This window comes from Cydia fagiglandana, chromosome 7, assembly GCF_963556715.1.
Source record: "Cydia fagiglandana chromosome 7, ilCydFagi1.1, whole genome shotgun sequence".
Lineage (NCBI taxonomy): Eukaryota > Metazoa > Arthropoda > Insecta > Lepidoptera > Tortricidae > Cydia > Cydia fagiglandana.
In genome coordinates, this window is record NC_085938.1 from 12,762,741 (window position 1) to 12,781,764 (window position 19,024).

Below are 19,024 nucleotides of genomic sequence, written 5' to 3' on the forward strand. Positions count from 1 at the left end.
CCCATACAATGATAATATAAAACTTGGAAGCTGGGTATGCGAGGCTGTGTTAGTCATGGTTTAAATAATCAAACTTATTACTTAAAAGTCATATCTTGCATATATTGTGGCTAAAAGTTTCTATAAAGATAAACCAATTTTAATTTAGTTTAATAGTTTAAAGAATTAAGTAAGTCAGTAATTTAAACCTGACAGTATCTTAATAAGTTAGTTGGCAAAATTGTTATTTTAGAAACAGAATGATACGAATTTGTGTTAGGTATGTAAACAATTTGGGAGAATATAAGCAAAAATTAAATATAAAATAATATGATACCTACTCTCTCTAAAACAGTTACCTCTATAAAATAATATTGCATTAAATGTAACGTAATAATAGATTTGTTTGCAATGTTGACCATGATAAAATAATTCCACTGTTAAGAAATGCTGTTGTCATAAAAAGGTTACCTGTGTTTACTTCAAAACACAAAAAATTTCTTTCGAAAACCATTCCTCTTTAAATTAGTAAAAGATAATCACGTCTTACATAACTAAACGTTATTTTGATCACCAAGCTTAAAAAGCTGAAATGTTAGGGACTTAAAACTTATGGCAATCTTTTTCACTATCATACCTTTGAATGGTTCTCCTCTCCGTTATATGAATTCTTTAACAGCACTACAGCACTAACACTTTCATTCAGTTCTTGATAAGTCGTTTATAACTTTAATTAAAAGTCCACAGGCACGGCTTTTTTACAATATCACAAACATTTTCTTGCTGCTTTGCGTCTTCCTCCTAACATTCCTAACAAAAAAACTAACCATAAATAATCATGACATGACGTGACGTTCCGAAAGCTTTCTTTTACTGTAAATTGTCTAAGCTTGGTTTAAAAACGCTGATTTTCAAATAAGGCTGAAATTTTTGGCCAATATAAATTATATCTTGCGTTTCTTAATATATCTGGAACAGAATAAGTTTTTTTTTTACAATTATTGGCCTGGATGCGAGCACGGACCTAGAGAATAAACCGGACTGAGTCCATTGATCAAAAAGTGTGTCCACGTGAGAAGTCAAAGTCGGCCGTTGCATCTCTTTCTAATTAGGGTGACCATAAGTCACACCATAGATATAATAATATACGGAGATACCTTCCAAGCGAGCTGTCACTGGGACCACTTTTGTTTAGTGTACGATTAACAATGTGTAACCTTGCTGTAGCCATGTCGATAAAGTCATATCGATAAACTGTCGACATTTCTTGCAATTTTAATTTTACTTCAAAGGTTTAACGATACCTAAAATGAACAAAAACGCTTTTATTCTTTATTGTGGATCAGATCACAATTTTATAGTCACGCCCCAGCAGGGAATCAAGGGAAAGTTCAGACATTTAATTAAAATACATAAATACCTATTAAAATAGGTGTTCCGCAATAATTGAATTATTTTATAAAATTATAATATATTAATTATAGTGCGTCAAGCAAATCTTGTCAGTAGCAATGTAAAGCAAACTAAAGTAGGGCAACACTCAAAGAGTAGTATTGCGCTAAGAAAAGCAGCAATGTACAATGTACATCGAAACAAAACTTTTTTTTCTGCTGAGCGTGCCCTGTTACGTACGTCAATTCAAATTGTCACTCGTGGATTCTCTATTGAAAATGTTTGAAATTGTTATTAAATGGTATGGACGGACAATTTAAAAGCGGTGTGTGGTGAATTTGAAGATCTCAAAATAAAATTAGAAGTGGAATATGCCGTTAAACAAGAATGTAATGAAAAAAATCATTGCTTCAGCAGATAGATGTCGTATTGGATTTTAATATTTTATTAGATTTATCAGTTGGAACTGTAGGCATTGTAGGCACCTTATCTTTGATTAAGCACAATTTTATTTAATATATTGGTATTTAATGGTGACACAGCAGAAATATCTCTTGAAATAGAATCGATTCAGAATGTAAACAAAGATGATGGCTGTCATTCGCGATCCACATTCCACAGATAAAACACAAATGACAGGCGATTTTCGAATTATTCGAACACAAGTGTTGCTAACCCGCGATTTTTCAAATTTGCCGCCGTTTGCTACTGACAAGATTTGCTTGACCCAGTATATCCATTAGCATTTCAATTATGTTTATGTTTAACGAAGATATTGAAGCTTCAATTATTAATCGCTATTGCGTTCTCGATATATAACATGTTTAAAATCGACTTTTCACATCCCTTAAAGAGCACACATATACGTTTTTACGCACACATACACAACCTGGATCTACCTAAAAAGGGGACACCTGGATTTGAAGTCCATCTTGTCAACAGTATGGTTGTCCTTTTTTGACAAACGGCATTTTTAAAAGAGCAAGGAGAGAGAAATGATACTAGGTGCTGCGCCGTCAAAGAGAACAGACAGCGTTGGGGCCTTGAGTCACACAGTACTAGAAGATAGTACCAAAGAGAATATAATCACTATGGATAGTACCACTGTATATATAACTTGTATGTAAATATATTGAGACGTCTCACGGGTAAAGGTACCTTATGGCGGTTGGCGTTTACGCTATTACGAGTATTAACGCCGCTGCGATATTATTGCGGCGCTATGTGACGTAAGCGCCAGCCGCCATTAGGTACCTTTTGCCGTGGAACGTCACATATGATTTTCCAAGATACTAGAATATGTATGATATTTCCAAAATAAAATAAAATATGTCATCAAGTTTCTACAAGTTCTACTATAGATGGTCAAGCAAATCATGTCAGTAGAAAAAGGCGCCAAATTTAAAAAATGTAGGCGCTGAAGGTTATCGTCCCATAGTAAATCTGACAAGATTTGTTTGACCCGTGCCGTGCCGTTTGCTTGATGTGAGCCATGGCGAAATGCCATATATAATTAAAATGAATGTGTTTTTTGTTGAATCAGTTAATAATTTTGACATCATAATTATTTACAAATCAAATAATATATATTAGAACCGTAGTTTGAGTGTTTTATTTTTTGCCATTTTTATTATATTGTGACCTTTTTTTTGTGAATTATGTGTTATTGACTGTCCATCTAATCAAGCAAATCTTGTCAGTAGAAAAAGGAGCGAAATTCAGATTTTCTATGAGACGATATCCCTCCGCGCCTACATTTTTCAAATTTGCCGCTTTTTTCTACTGACAACATCTGCTTGACCAACTATATATTTTTTTTCTTGTCATTTCACTTGGCTTAAAAGACTCGTATCCAGGCCGCCATTGATAAAAAAAGTCACTACCCTTGTCAATGTCATTTTGTGTTCATCCTCAATACTAACCTGCAAAGGCTTAAATTCTCGCAAAAATACAGGTTTAAATAATAAGCACAATGATTCCTGGTATCAGGAGTTTAATTAAGACATCAGTAGCGCTGTACCACCAGTCTTACAATGTTGTTGGTGCTTGTGTCCCCGTTTTCAATAGAAAAACCTTACACACAACTAATGTTGTTCAAGATCTAATGGAATTTTTCGATAACAAGAAAAACTGGAAGGAGACTAATATTAAAGTAGGAAGAGCGTGGAAACTAGATGAACTTAGGATAAAATCGAACACTGATCTACACAAGCTGTGGTATGTGCTCTTAAAAGAACGCAACATGCTTTATACTATGGAACATGCATGTAATGAAAAAGTAAGATTATTTCCTAATCCAGAAAGAATAGATAAAGTGCAAGAGTCCATGAATAACATAGAGACAGTTGTGAGGGAGCGTAATGTGGCATATTACCAGCTGGAGACAGGAGAAACTGGGGAGAGACCAGTAACTGATGTTGTAAATGTATTTGGGTTGCCTGAAAAGTACGAAAAGAAGGAATATTTTATCCCACAATTCATGAACAGTCGATGGGTGAAGCCTTATTTGGAACATGGTTTCGTTAATAGCAGGGCTGTGAAGAAGTTTTTCCGATTGTATAGAGAGAAACAGCTCAATGAGAAACGAAAGGCTCGGAATAGGGACTTCCATCATGTGCAACACCTTTTGAAAAGGTTCCCTGATATGGATATGGAAAAACTTAAAGCAGAGTACCCAGATGTTGATATAGAGAGAGCTAAACGCAGCAGGAAGGCTAGAGGTCATTTTATGCCGAAATATTAGTTATTAATTTATGTGTGGTAGTTTAATAAAACAATTCTGTGGAAAATACAGGAGTATTATTTATTTCTCATGTCTTATAGTTACTTTTATAATTTGTTTAACAATATTTTAATCAGCAGGTACATCTTGGTTTAATACATAGAATCACAAAAAGATAATTAAAAATCTTAAAAAGTAGAGGTATTGAGAGTGCTATTCCAATATATTATTAAACAGGTCCAGCACTTCTGGCCACCCTTCATCTTTCATCATACTTTGCCTCATCTTTATAAGTTCTTGCAGGGATGCATAAATAGTCCTGTATTTCTTTATGTAGTCTACAGAAACAGAATATGTGCCAGGTTTGGGCATAACTATATTGAAAGCTTGTGAAGAGTCTCGCAATAATTTGTTATTGAGATCATCTAATGTCTCTTGTACGGTTTTCACACTATAGGCATCTAAAAGAGCTTCAAGTGTTATGTATAGTACATTCACCACATGATATTCACTGACAACTTTGTCAGGCTTGGAGGGTGACATTTTCGGAAATCCATTATTGTTATTGTTATCCGAGTTTGACAGACTAACTTCATCCAGTCTGCATTGCTCCATCAGAGACAGTAACATGTCATAAGTTTTGTCTGTTGTGGAAGATTGTGATTTCAATACTTGTATGTCACTGCATTGAGGATATCCTTCCTTTTGACACTTTTGAATATAGTCAATTAAAACTCTGATCACATTGTCCTCTTTATCTTTGACCTTTAAAAAAGATTTGGTAACATGCATTCCTATCAAGTATCTCATGAATGGGGGCTGAATTCTTTCCAATATATGTATTACTGAATCATTGGACAGACCTGCAAAATAAAGACAATTAGTCAAGACTGAGTATGCACACACTGCCAGTACATATAAGCAGGCGTGGCTCGCTTTGCTACAGGTAGCTAAAAGTCTATCCGTTCGACCCCAATTTTGGGGTTTGCCATAAGCCGCGCGTGGCGCTGTCGCCACCTAGCGGCCATATCTGTGCTGATCGTGACAGACGCGTTTTGTTAGAGAGTGAGTCTTCTGTACCTAGTACTATTATTTATTCTGTGATATATGTAAGTATTTGTAAGGTGGGCCTTGTTGCCTGGATCAAATTTTAAATAAATTAAGTAACGTCTCAGAACCATAAACATAATATCATCGGGTGGCAAGCAAAAGTCACTAAGTACCACCACAAGTTCATAGCCATAAATCTAAATCTGGCACTTTTAGCGGTAACAATTTGAAGTAAATTATATGTATTGACCATGCTACATTAGATAACTCAATAATTATTAACAATTAACGAGCCTGATAAAAACTGCACGCTTGCTTCTGCAGAGTTCTTTCTAATGCTAAAAAAAACGAACTATAGTGACTGGCTTGTCACCTGACAAAATATGCAACTATATATCAATTCAATTCATCTTGCAGGTGTGTGAACATGACAGTGCTATGCACGTCTATAATAATTAGTACTAAGGCTGCTGCAGGCCCAGACTATACTATTTTGCACCATTAGCTCTTGTGAATAAATTTGTACTTGCCTTTTTCGTAACTTGTCATGCTTTCATAAAATTTACTTGCAAATGAGTTGCAGTATTTTCCTAAATTGGGGTAGTCACTATTGGAGTTTGTTTCACATATGTAGATAATTTGAATCATCGTGTTTAGCCAGGTCTGAAAAAGATAAACACTGTAGTTTCGTAAAATGTAGTACACATTCTACAAATTTTAACAACAATAAAAATGCTGCTTTGTATATTAGATAGGTATTTAAATAAAAGTAAACAAACAATTTGTACATTTTTAGTTTATTGGTTAACCAACCAAATACAAAAGCGCCTGGATGTATCACTGAACGACTTGACTTTAACCTACATTATTTGATCATGTAATGTGTGAGTTGTTTACTTTTATTTAAATACCTAAAGATACAGACTATAGTATTCGCCCATGTTACTGTATACCCCTGTACCTAAAAGTTGATTAGTGGTAATTTACATGAATTACAGGTAGAGATGGGCGCCAGCGGGTAAATACCGGGAAAATACCCAAAACTACCCAATCTACCCGATATTTACCCGTATGTACCCAAATTGTTGGGTATTTAAAATTAGTTCGTATAATTGAAGAAATTCATTATATAACTAAGATATATCAATATTATTATCGTATAAATATGAAAATAAGTTAAAATAAAGTATACAAATCAAAATCTCACAACTTTTTTGTACACAATTAATTTTTTTTCGTGAATTTTTTTGAATACCTATATACCTACTATTTTTTAATTGTTGTCATATTTTGGTTTTGATATTTCTACATTTTATTTTATTTATCGTTTAATACAGTAATTTTTTCGTTAGGTATATGGCCAAATTTGATTTACTATAACCAGTTTGGATGAAATTTTGTGTGTATCTAAATTGTTTGATCTCAACCAGATCCCGAAAATGAGGATTCGAGAGCCACATTAATCCGCCACTTTACCGAAAACTTGCCAGAAATCAGCACTGACGAAATCGAGATGCTCCTCAGGCAGCTTAAAAATGGAAGAGCCCCAGGCGAGGGCGGCGTTACGAGCTTCTGAAAGCGGGAGGTAAACCTGCACTGAAGGAGCTCCAGAACATCTTTAACGCCGCTCTTTTCGATGGGAGAACTCCAGAGGTGTGGAGTAGGAGTGTAGTCGTGCTGTTCTTCAAAAAGGGAAATAAGGCCCTATTGAAGAACTACCGACCCATTTCGCTCCTAAGCCACATCTACAAGCTGTTTTCGAGGGTCATCACGAAGCGCCTAGCACGAAGACTCGGCGAATTTCAGCCACCGGAGCAGGCCGGATTTCGAGGAGGATACGGCACCATAGACCACATCTTCATAGTGCGGCAGATTATACAGAAGACTGAAGAGTATAATCGGCCCCTGTGCTTAGCATTTGTGGACTATGAGAAAGCCTTTGACTCCATTGAAGTCTGGGCTGTTCTGGATTCCCTACAGCGATGCCAAGTCGACTGGTGATATATCCAAGTGTTGAGATGTCTGTACAACGCAGCTACCATGGCCGTCCAAGTCCAAAACCAGCAGACTAAGCCTATCCCCATGCATCGTGGTGCGAGACAAGGGGATGTGATTTCCCCCAAATTGTTCACAAATGCATTGGAGGATATGTTTAAAACGCTCGACTGGAAGGAACATGGTATTAACATTAATGGCGAATACATCTCACACTTGCGATTTGCGGACGACATCGTCACCATGGCTGAGACGTTGCAGGATTTAGAGCATATGCTGACCGGTCTAGCTGATTCTTCTCAACGCATAGGTCTCCGGATGAATTTGGACAAAACAAAAGTTATGTTCAACAAATGTGTTGCTCCGGGACCTATTTCAGTACAAGGGGCTGTTCTCGAGGTTGTTCAGGAATACGTCTACCTCGGGCAAATACTGCAGTTAGGAAGGAACAACTTCGAGAAAGAGTCGAATAGAAGGATACAGCTGGGCTGGGCAGCTTATGGGAAGCTGCGTCGAGTCTTCACGTCGTCAATCCCACAGAGTCTGAAGACAAAAGTCTTCAATCAGTGCGTCCTACCCGTGATGACATACGGAGTCGAAACGTGGACACTCACGGTAGGGTCAGTCCATAAATTCAAAGTCGCTCAGCGAGCAATGGAAAGGGCTATGCTCGGAGTCTCTCTGAGGGATCGTATTCGAAATGAAGTCATCCGTCAGAGAACTAAAGTCGTCGACATAGCCCACCGGATTAGCAAGCTGAAGTGGCAGTGGGCCGGTCATATTAGCCGTAGAACCGATAACCGTTGGGGTAGTCGAGTTCTCGAGTGGAGACCGCGCATCGGCAAACGTAGAGTAGGACGCCCTCAGACTACATGGAGCGATGATCTTCGCAAGGCGGCCAGCAAGAGCTGGATCAAAGTTGCCGCAAATCGTGCTCAATGGCGTGCAATAGGAGAGGCCTATGTCCAGCAGTGGACGAGAGTAGGCTGATGATGATGATGATGATGATGAAAACACAATATGACCCAGTAGGTGGCACTGCTATCGGTATATATATAGCCAATAGTGTTTTCAAACAATCCAGGTACCGGTTGAAATATATACACAAAATTTCATCCAAATCGGTTTCAGTCAGTAATTTAATATTAGGTGATATACCGACAGCAACGCCACCTACCGGGTCCAATAGTTTTTCAAACCATCCAGATACCCGTTGAAATATACATATATAATAGTCATATACACAAAATTTCACCCAAATCGGTTTCAGTAAATCGAATTTGGCTATATACCGATAGCAGCGCCACCTACCGGGTATAATTGTTTTTCCCAACCCTTCAGGAACCCATTGAAATATACACACAAAATTTTATCGTTATCGTTCCAGCCGTTTAGGAGGAGTAGAGTGACAAACACACGTATTGTAGAACGTATGTTTAAGATATTAAGCATTTGTCAATTTTCTTAGTCAATATAAATATTATACGTTTTATATAACTACATGAGCATCAAAAAAACTGTTATTTGCAATATTTCCATTAAATGTACTACTCCGTTTCCAACTTTTATTTATACCCACTCATTTGGGTAGAAAAGGTAAATACCGGGTAGATTGGGTAAATACCCGATAAATACCCGATATCTACCCCGGGTATTTACCCGCCGCCCATCTCTAATTACAGGCTGTAGAGTTCCGATGTATGGTATGGTGACTACAAGTCGTTTTATATGGTCCATCTTGTAGTCTTTTTTTCAGTTAAATTATTGATACAGTTGACAACAAATATTTTTCGTTGTATTGCCAGACTAACATACTTACAGTCATCAGTTGTATGTGTTCCTCCGGATACTGCAGGTGAATGACATATATAAACAAGTCTACTATCTGGCGACAGTTTTTGGTGAAACCCCCAGTGTTCAGGGGAGTAGTCGGCCACAGAAGGGCAGCGAGCAAGGGTCTTCCCTTCAAATTCATAATATGTCTGCCCATATTCCTGGTGTGCCTGTAAGAATATTATTAACTAATAAAATTATTAAATTAATATTGGGACTGAGTAGTATTTTAAGTCTTCATGTTTGCAGCAGTCATTGCTGCATTAAGATAAGGTTAAATTATTCCTGCACCCAAAACCCTGATGTATATTAATAATACTGGTCACATAGTAGAAATGCCTCAGAATACAGAATCCTAAAAATACGGTAGACAGCATGAAATACTTATATGAAAATCCGCAGAAGATAAACCCGATACAAGTATAATTTTCACATAAGTTCCATGACTTCAATCAAAATAAAATCCTTATGAGTTCTGTATGCACTCTGACTTTTTAAGTGTAAGTATTAACTTTCAGAAATAGACACATGGACTTTATTAGGAAGATGGTGAAATTCTCCATACTCAATATTTCCTATGTCAAAAGTAACAATAAAATTTATGATAATAAAAATATGAAACCTTGTAAGCCATATGGCAAGGTCGTATTGTATGAGTTCAATAGTGCTCTCAAGGACGGCCATCAGCCTTTTAATTCTTTCTGGTCTTTCAAGACCTTCGAATATTTCAAATTTTTCCTTTTGCCAATGTAAACCTTGAACACCTTCCTTCATTTCAAATGGTGTGTTCTCATACAGATTTACTAGGGGTTCATTGTTTTCAGCATTTATGTCATTTTCAAGCCGGTTCATACAATATTTAATTACTCCTTCATTAAAGCCGCATTCCGTCCGATTAGTAAAAGTGTTGCCTTTCAAATCCATAGGTGTTGTAAGGAAGTTTTCGTAGCACTTTCTTAATACTTTCGGACATGGAGGGTGGGTGCTGAAATTCACAGCAAGGACTAGTTGGCATTTATCTATTAATTCCTCCACTGTGTAGTTTACATAACTATCATCGTGTGCATTCTGAAACATATAATACAAATTATAAATTGTTACTAGACAAATTTACATATACCTAAACTTTACAAGAGTGCAGTGGAAGGTGACAGGGCTAGAGGAAGATCGCCAATGAGATGGACCAACCAAATCAAAGCCAGTGTGTCGGCCACAGTAAGCGAATGCTCACGGAAAGCAACTCTACGGGAGGAATGGCGACGTGTCGTTAAACAAGTCGCTCAAAAGTCTACATAATGGCCACGACCACTTTGTCAAGAGTGTAACGAAGAAGAAAAGAAAGAAAGGAAAATTTTAAATTTTTTTGTGACCTCTAACTTGCACTCCTTGACTTTAGGTTTCTAGTGTTTCTACCACACACAGATTTAGTTTAACCAAGGATGTTGCAATAATTTGTTAAGGTTTCTTGATCCTGCTAGAGATTAGGTTAGAAATATCTATCTTATATGAGATTATGTGAAAAATTATCATCTATACCAGAGGTCGGCGAGGGTGAGCTATTTGCCTTATAATATGACTGTAAATAGCTTATAGGAACTGAACCCTTGAAGCCTGGCTTCCGCGGGCCGGATTGGAATGCTGTTGACGGGCCACATTGAAACGCTTTGCAGGCCGGGGTTTGTAGAGCCCTGCAATAGAGTATAAAAACTGATGCTTACCAGCATTATTTCAATAATTTCTTTCATGACTTCAGCGGATAAGTATTGATCACGTGAAATGTTGACTAGGCACACTTCTAATGCATCATACCACATTCCGCTCTTTATTTCAATGTTGAAAGTCTCTGTAGCATAACAAGGCATTTCTTGTTCAGTCTGAAATAAATTTAAGATATATATTTAAATTGATGATTATTATATTCTTTGTTATTTTTGAAGGCACATATTATATTCATTAAGGCTTGGAACCGGTTTATTATTAATAAAAAAAATACTGGTACAGTCATCAGCAATAGTATCTTACACAACTAGGGCCGTAAAAATATGTGACACGTTCTTATTTGGAGCGCAATAAGAGCGCGTCATATATTTTTGCGGCCCTAGTTGTGTAAGATACTATTGCTGATGACTGTACTATTACATTCTTTTTCGTTCTTTGGTTTATTATTTCATTTTTAATGGGACAATCTAATAATATGAAGTTGTTACCTAAATACATGATTCAGTCCTACGTAAAGAGCATAAAATAAGGTTACAAAAAAAAATGGTTCCGAGCTTCGTAGGATTAAACTGATTAAAGCCTTAACAGATAGGGAATTATTAGTAAAACTGTTCAAGTTTTTCCCAAAAAACCCCCTTTGCCAACTGCAAACTCCAAACTTGGACAAATCCACGGATACCTGAACTTATTTCCACCTAGTTCTTCGTCATACATTTGCTAGGCTTATGTACACATAAAGATGTGTCCAGTTTACTTATTACTATTATACAAAACATTGCAGTTGTAGTTTACCTCATGTTTTGAATGGTTGCATTCACTTTTTGCACATTCTGGTAAATTCAAGATTTGTAGCCGTTTTTGCCGATTTAAATATGCTTCACATGACACCTTTTCACATGCATTTACAAAATTTTTCCTCTTCATGGTTTGCAGATGTTTTTGCCGTTCTAAATCAGTTTTTACTTCGGATCTTGTACGCTTTTGTGTTAGATTTGTAGATTCACGTTGTACTTGATTATTAGGACCATATTTCATACGTTTCTTTTCGGGACTGGACATGGCTTGTTAATTACTAGGCGTTATGCATATTAAAAATCAAGATTTAGTTTGAGTTATTGTAAATCACTGAAAATAACAACAAATCCAAGACAAAGAGCATATAATCACTACGTTTTAATCCAAGAGATCAACAACGCGCCAATTTCTCATTCACTGTCACTGTCACTGTCAGATGTCAGTGTCAACTACTTGTTTTTTTTTTCGTCCTTCTGGACAGACTATGGCTAAGACCAAAGGCCATACTGCCTCGTTTTCGGCAGTGTCAATTTTACTGTCAAGTGTCAAAGCCGTAACAGACGGGCGCACCTGACCCCGACTTGGAGCGGTTCTAGACGTTCTAGGGTGTAAAGAGGGCCTACCGTAAAAACCGAAATGCGCAATTGCGGGGATCTTTCTCTTTTACTCCAATGAAGGCGTAATTAGAGTGACAGAGAAAGATGTATTTTAAGACTGTATTTTTTTGTATGTATTTTTTTTTAACCCCTAATATATATACTTACCTACTCTTTCATGTTACCTCAGTTCTCCGTCATTTTCTGACTTGTCTGGGATTTTCTCAAAACCCAGTTCTTATGATGGGATTCGTGAGGGATCTAGGGAACTCTTGAAATTTTAAAGAATATAATGATTTTAGTATATAAAGTATATTCATCAACAAATCAAGCAGTTTCATCCAAAACAGTGCCATTTCATGAAGTGGAACTGCTGATGATCACCAGAACAGGACTCTTTAACAATGCATATTTCAATTTTGGCGATTTGTCCTCTTCGTTAAGTAGGACCTAAGTTCTGAAGGAACATTTGCGACGTCTCATGGGTAAATGTACTTACCTTAATGGCGGTTGGCGCTTACGCTAAGTATTATTAACGCCGCTCCAATATTATTGCGGCGCTATGTGACGTAAGCGCAGCCGCCACAAGGTACCTCGTGGAACGTCACGTGGTTCCATGAGGTCCAACTCCTCAAATGTTGATATAGCTTCAGATCCAGACCTTGAACATTGATATGTACCCGAATCGCAAAAGTGTTTAGTGACAATATGTCCATGACAATTTGGCCCGAAAAGAACTCTTAAGAAAAGCTTAAATTAAAACTAAAATACGCTTCTTGCACTCATGCTCGTTAACACATAGGTACACTCAACACACACATAACACTTTACAACTCATCACGTACTCTACACTTAATTCTTTCCCGGATCACACAACTACACACCCAGAAACAACGCGTATACCGATAGCGCCGAGTTTCTGGCAACAAAACACTTTACAGGGTGGAGGGGTTTAGTCCGTAGGCGGCTGGGAGAAAAATCTCCAACGCAGCCGAGTCGGGCATGCTGTCGGATACCGGGCCGGCAGTATCCAATGAGGATTACCTCCACCTCTGACAAAAAAAAAAAACACCCCGTCGAATCGAATGCCAACCTACAAACAAAGAAAGAACCCGTATTGTGACTATTTGGCTTGGCACCGACTTCAAACATTTTAGTTGCTAGCTCATATATTTTTTTCATTAAAACGAGATAGTACATATGTATTTTATTTTTATCCTTTTTGAAGTCGGGTTTACTTTTTTCTTAAAGATTAATAGTCACTATCACTAGGGTTCCAGTGTACTTACTAGGCGGCAAATTAATCAAATCAATGAATGGTAATTCCGATGATTAAAAGAGGTTTTACAACCCCTTTATTTTACTTCCACCAATGAATAGCTGCCAGGCCTCAGGTTAAAGTTATAAAGTTAGTACAACTAACTTTATTGATCACTTAACTGTCTGTGTAGGTATCTATATTTTATAGGGTTTGGTGCCCTGCCCATTATGTATGGCTGCTAAACGAGCGCTACAGTGGTGCAAAGGTGCAACAGAGGTTATTTAGAAAAGGTACAGTCATCTGCAATAATATATTCCTCTTTGAAGGCCGCAATATATATGTCACACGCTCTTAGGGTTCCGTTACATGTGCCGAGTAGAGTGGCGAGACGGTAAAACGAAGTAAGTATGGAATTTTTACTCGGCCGAGTAACAATTTCATACTTAGTTTTACTGTCTCGCTACCCTACTCGGTACGTGCGATCCTGGCATTATGGCTCTACAAATAAGTTTTGCGGCCTTCGTTGTGTAACATATCATCGCTGGTGACTGTACGTTTTTTGTTTGTTTGTTTGTTTTATAACATAACCGAAAAAATTATGCTTGTGCGAAATTTAAAGTAGCTATTCGACTATATGGAAAGCATTAGCCGGTGATTCCTTCTAGAGTCCGCCTAAAGAGCTTATTGTTACACCGTTCTGAATTTAGTTTGTTACTGAGACGCAGAAATAAGTAAGATGGAGATATGTGTCTCTGTTGTTGTTAAGCTAAATCTGCAGTGCAGATTCAGCACCAACGTTGACAAAACAAAGTGTGCCATCATATATATATATTTTCATAAAAAAAATGATAATTTTGATGACACTTCCCAAAGTTATTACAAAATTAGCTTGGTCTTACTTTTTTTTATACGTCTAAAGAAGACGTATAGCAAAATCCAAGTAAGATTATACTGCCCTCCTAAGCCGAATAGCGGCATCTCAAAAACAAATGACGTTGAAAATTGAATTTTCAGTTAAAGAATGTAAGGTATATGTTTGCATTCAATTTTTATTTGAGATGCCGCTACTTGGCTTAGCAGGGCAGTATAGGTACAGTCACTACACGGGATTGTTATGCCATTTAGGGTTCTTGCTAAATTGGAAATTCTATAGCGTAAGTATTGGATAACCAATATAGCTAGGACCCTAAAGGGCGCAATAATTGATGGTATATGAACGAACACATACTTACATGTATTCCAGACCTCGGAATCCTCGGATTTAGGGCCCTCCCACATCTAGCGTCTTCCGAGCGTCGGCGTCTGTCGGCGTCTGGTCAGCCCTATGGAAAATGACGTCGCTGCGCAGTTGCGTCGACGTTGCGTCGAGCAGCTGCCATAGAATTGTAGACGCCGACGCTCGAAAGACGCCAGATGTGGGGGGGGGGGGGGGTGGCCTTAGAGGCATAGGTGAAGTTCCTTTAGGATGCAACCGAGTTAACGTTAACATGAGGAATATATAGACAATAGACGCAACTATCGGATGAATTCAATGTTTGTACGAACAGGTGTTCGTAGGGTAATTATTTTTATTTTTAGTTTGTAATCTATAGGTAGATATAAATCTTAACCGAATCATTTGACCAGTTTACAGATATAAAGAGTTCACGAGAACTTATTTTATGTAAACTTGAAAATGTATTGTTTTTACAAGGTTAACAATGACGATTTGTATTAAACTTTCATATGTGTGGTGGTCAGACATCGTAGATTCAAACCTCTACGCTTGTGTTGCATTAGGAGAGCAGAAAAAATTGTTCTCGAATAAAAATGCAAGTAGATGACAAAAAATTCGGTCATGATCCTTATCAATTATTATATACAAATAACACAGACAAGAGATTAGTGAGAGATGGTCCTCACTGATCAGACTACGCATGCTATAGTATCGTATAGGAATTTAGGAATACAGTAATCTCAGCTTACTCGGCGAAACCTCGGGGCCCTTACTGAAAATTGTACGCAACGCCTATTGTAACTGCGTAGCCAAATAGTTATTGAAAAATTATTGATTCATAGTTTGGCGCAATCGAAGTGGCAAGTTCACGATTGCTTGCATAGTGTAGGTAGTATAAAACCGCAGCCCCCGGCCTGCAGACGTCAGTTCCGCAGGACTCTCGCAGCAGGCCCCACTTGTGTACTCAAAATGGCATTTCTGTTCAAGGTAAATATGATAAAATCACACATACCTATTAAATTTACGATATTAAATACTTACCAAATTTAATTAACATACCTATACTTAAAAATGAAATTTAATTTAACTTATTATAACTAATAGAAAATGAGAAAATCTTTGTTTACCTAAAGTAAATAACGTTGGATAAACATTGCGTAAGTCTAGACAAAAATCTAGGAAAAAAAGTTCAAGTAATATTAATTTAATACAAAAGTTTAATTCAATTACTTACTCGTTAAAAGAGCATAGATAAATTGATTCGCTTTTTCTCTTTAGTCGAGAATCTAATTTTCCTCGCTTCATTTTTCATTGCCAATGTTATTGGGTAATAGCGAGACAGTGCCCAAACAGCGTAAAGGTCGTTGCGTTTTTTGTCGAGAAAGCGTGGCTAGAATATCAACATAATAAAAGTATCGTTGTTTTTTCTGCAGGCAACAACGTTCCTGGCTTTGGTAGCCGTCGGGCTAACAGCCAAGCATGGGGGTTATTCCTATAACCGTTTTAGCGGTCCCGTGAGTGGTCAAATCGTGGAGGTTCAAGTGCCTGCAGCTGAAGGGCTCCCAGCTCAGCTGCATGCCGATTACGGTTACGATCACAAGACAGGTCAAATCCACCCAGATACTGCTAAATACGCCCATTTGAAAACAGTAGATTACGTTGTAAGTATTTAAAACTTGTTACGTGGTAAGTAGCAAGCAGGTAGATAGGTAATTATAGCATGAATCGAAAGAAAACTTACAATGTTGTTTGTTAACAAGGAAAAGTCTTATCAGTATCGTTTTACATAAATACTTATACCGTTTAACTTATTCTAATAGGGCCTAGGGACTAATCCCAATAGGGCCTATTTACTTCTGGGTTGGAAGGTCAGATGACAGTCACTTTCGTAAAGACTATAGTGCCTACGTCAATTCTTGGGATTAGATGTCAAGCGGACCCCAGGCTTCCATGAGCCGTGGCAAAATGTAGGGATAACGTGAGGAAGATGAAGATGACCCTTTAACTTAACAGATGACAATACTAATGAAAGAAGGTCTTAGATGATTAGATTGAGAGTGAGTCACGTTTGGTAGCAATAGATCTTCCCGCTACACAAGTGGTTTTTTTAGTATAGGTTGATTAATCAAGAGCCGCTGTAAGCTGGGTTACTTCTGAACTGCATTTCCAACAGCTCATACCTTTGTTTGTTTTTCTAAATCTTTGTCTTCGTATTCAATAAATTTGTCTGATAAGTTTTAACCGTTAGTTACCTACAATTTGTCATATCCCCAGGCTAAACCCGACTACCAGTACGCGTACGGAGTGGAGGACCCTCACACCGGCAACCTGCAGAACCACAAGGAGAGCCGCGACGGCGACGTCGTGCACGGCGAATACTCCCTGGTCGAGCCCGACGGTTCGGTCCGTCTGGTGAGGTACACCGCTGACCCGAAGAACGGTTTCCAGGTGAGTTCAACACTTACACACTATTAACCCTTTACCAGGCTGACATTTCAAAAATGACAATCGAATGTCAAGCTTACTCATCGAAAATAGAACACATGTTTGAAGTAGCATGTGGGAAATATATATCCCTTAGCCTCGTAAAGGGTTAAATACAACACTACACACACACTATTAAATATGTCAAATACTCACTCAAATAAAATAAATGTTCACGATAATGCATAAACAGACATAAATCTTGAAAATTGCTGTAAAGTGCGATCCTTTGCGTTTCCAAATCGGTCGCTTCCCGATGTGCTGGGCTAACGGCATTTGAAGTTATGGTTTAGGAAATGTCAATAGTTGTATTATGCATTTTCTATTGTGAAGATATAATTAAATCAACCTAATTACAATTAGCACACTCTTTTGTTTCTAAGGCCCACTTGCACCATCCCACTAACCAGGGGTTAACCGGTTAAACCGTTAAGCTAGTGTCAAATTGCACTGGTAACCATAGTGACACTCCAGGTTTAACCTTTTAACCCCGGGTTAGTGAATGGTGCAAGTGGCCCTAAGAGATAATACTATTGTTAAGCACCTAGCTAAGCGCCACTTACACCATGCCACTAACCCGGGGTTAACCGGTTAAACCGTTAACCCAGTGTCAAATTGTACAGGTAACCATGGTTCAAGTTTAACCAGGTAACTCCGGGTTAGTGATTGGTGCAAGTGGCCCTGAGCGTAGTAAATTTCCTAGACTATATCAGATACCCAAATTGCGCAACAAACTACGGAACACAACCCCAATATACAGGGTGTTACTGACCATGGGGCTTTAAAACCAGGGCTCGATTCTACTCGCTAAACTGAGCTACTTTTATTATAGCACCAACCCCGAAATCCCAAAAAAAAATTACCGTTTCATACATTTTGGCTGATCAGATATCGACGTTTTCTATGGAAAAGCCAAAAAGAATTCCCCGATTTTAGGGTTGGTTCCATAGTAAAAGTAGCTCAGCTTAGCGAGTAAAATCAAGCCCTGGAATTAAAGCCTGTATAATGTATTATACCCCAATCATTAGAACTGATTTACACTATGTTTTCCGTAATTTGATGAAATTAGTTTCCACAAAATTATAAGACCGGTTTTAAATAAATACACACAGCTTCTATCAAATCTTTTATTATAACTAAACCTCCTGAGACAGAAAGTTTGTATTGTCTTCAAATTGTTTATAACTCCTAGCGCCACTTACACCATTACACTATCCCGGGTTAAGTGGTTAAACCTGGAGTTACCATGGTAACCAGTACAATTTGACACTGGGTTAACAGTTTAACCCCGGATTAGTGGGATGGTGCAAGTGGCCCTTAAGAGTCACTGAATGTAAGGGAACCCATATTTCTACGACTGTTTTCTTTCTGCACAGACTCTATTTATTTATTCTATATGTAATATTTCAAAATATAATGTAGAATATGTACAAAAATGTACCCCAGTATGTTTTTATAATTTTAACAGCACAGAACTGGCTGCTAATCAATCTACTTTATCATTTCCTATTTTATATTATGCCAGTGCTTGAAATTTAACAGTCATGCAATGTTATCGGTAAAGCGAATGTCACACAACCGTGGTCCACTTTCCCGAATAAACAACATCGCAATGCAAACTGTGTTAAATTTTTATCAGTAAGTATGTTGACAAAGCAAACTGTAAAAAAATTACAATGTAATTGCGAGTAATTGTGCATTACGTGGTCAGTGACTGTGCAACTAATGCTATTATACTGGCTAGTTACATGTATGGCAAATAGTAATGTGTTAACTTTTTTTGCAGGCAACGGTGCATAAAAAGGCGGGCGGGCAAGCACAAAGACCGGTACACTACGGTCATGCCGAAGAGCAGGATGACTCTCGAGAATACTAGTCGTGTTACGGAATAAGCTGTTGTTTTAGTGTTGACTATTTATTATTGTGTTTTTACTCTTTAATAAAACGTAAGGAAATATTTGGTTCTTCATTTGGAGTTATAC

General features: G+C 37.6%; 4 protein-coding genes across 4 annotated transcripts in view; 2 read left to right on the plus strand and 2 right to left on the minus strand.

Annotated features, from left to right (window-relative positions):
* LOC134665919 (bifunctional heparan sulfate N-deacetylase/N-sulfotransferase) overlaps positions 1 to 866 on the minus strand; it is a 153,572-nt gene extending 152,706 nt beyond the window's left edge. The window contains exon 1 of the mRNA XM_063522977.1: positions 617 to 866. The gene's annotated coding sequence lies outside the window, so the exon portion shown is untranslated. The remainder of the gene's footprint in view (positions 1 to 616) is intronic.
* Positions 867 to 3,279: 2,413 nt separating this feature from the next.
* Positions 3,280 to 4,150, plus strand: LOC134665906 (large ribosomal subunit protein uL29m). Its single transcript, XM_063522960.1, has one exon. It carries the CDS (start codon positions 3,344 to 3,346, stop codon positions 4,112 to 4,114), a length of 771 nt encoding a protein of 256 aa, XP_063379030.1. The 5' UTR covers positions 3,280 to 3,343; the 3' UTR covers positions 4,115 to 4,150.
* A 17-nt stretch (positions 4,151 to 4,167) lies between these two features.
* On the minus strand, positions 4,168 to 11,876 carry LOC134665894 (uncharacterized). The gene is made up of 6 exons (XM_063522938.1): positions 11,483 to 11,876; positions 10,690 to 10,845; positions 9,594 to 10,039; positions 8,958 to 9,141; positions 5,674 to 5,806; positions 4,168 to 4,956 (listed from the first exon to the last, which is right to left on the minus strand). Exons 1-6 carry the CDS (start codon positions 11,747 to 11,749, stop codon positions 4,307 to 4,309), a joined length of 1,836 nt encoding a protein of 611 aa, XP_063379008.1. The 5' UTR covers positions 11,750 to 11,876; the 3' UTR covers positions 4,168 to 4,306.
* Positions 11,877 to 15,415: 3,539 nt separating this feature from the next.
* Positions 15,416 to 18,993, plus strand: LOC134665913 (cuticle protein 8-like). The gene is made up of 4 exons (XM_063522970.1): positions 15,416 to 15,545; positions 15,992 to 16,219; positions 16,833 to 17,006; positions 18,829 to 18,993. The coding sequence occupies exons 1-4, from the start codon at positions 15,528 to 15,530 to the stop codon at positions 18,916 to 18,918; spliced, it is 510 nt and encodes a 169-aa protein (XP_063379040.1). The 5' UTR covers positions 15,416 to 15,527; the 3' UTR covers positions 18,919 to 18,993.
* Positions 18,994 to 19,024: the final 31 nt, after the last annotated feature.

Bases quoted from the DNA above. Each gene is read 5' to 3' on its own strand.
- LOC134665906 (XM_063522960.1), top strand. From the start codon at position 3,344: ATGATTCCTGGTATCAGGAGTTTAATTAAGACATCAGTAGCGCTGTAC.
- LOC134665894 (XM_063522938.1), bottom strand. From the start codon at position 11,749: ATGTCCAGTCCCGAAAAGAAACGTATGAAATATGGTCCTAATAATCAA. The intron at 10,846-11,482 runs GTAAACTACAAC...AATTTATTTCAG, and splicing joins GCAACCATTCAAAACATGAG to ACTGAACAAGAAATGCCTTG. The intron at 9,142-9,593 runs GTTTCATATTTT...ATATTCTTACAG, and splicing joins CTTGCCATATGGCTTACAAG to GCACACCAGGAATATGGGCA.
- LOC134665913 (XM_063522970.1), top strand. The intron at 16,220-16,832 runs GTAAGTATTTAA...TCATATCCCCAG, and splicing joins TGAAAACAGTAGATTACGTT to GCTAAACCCGACTACCAGTA. The intron at 17,007-18,828 runs GTGAGTTCAACA...CTTTTTTTGCAG, and splicing joins ACCCGAAGAACGGTTTCCAG to GCAACGGTGCATAAAAAGGC.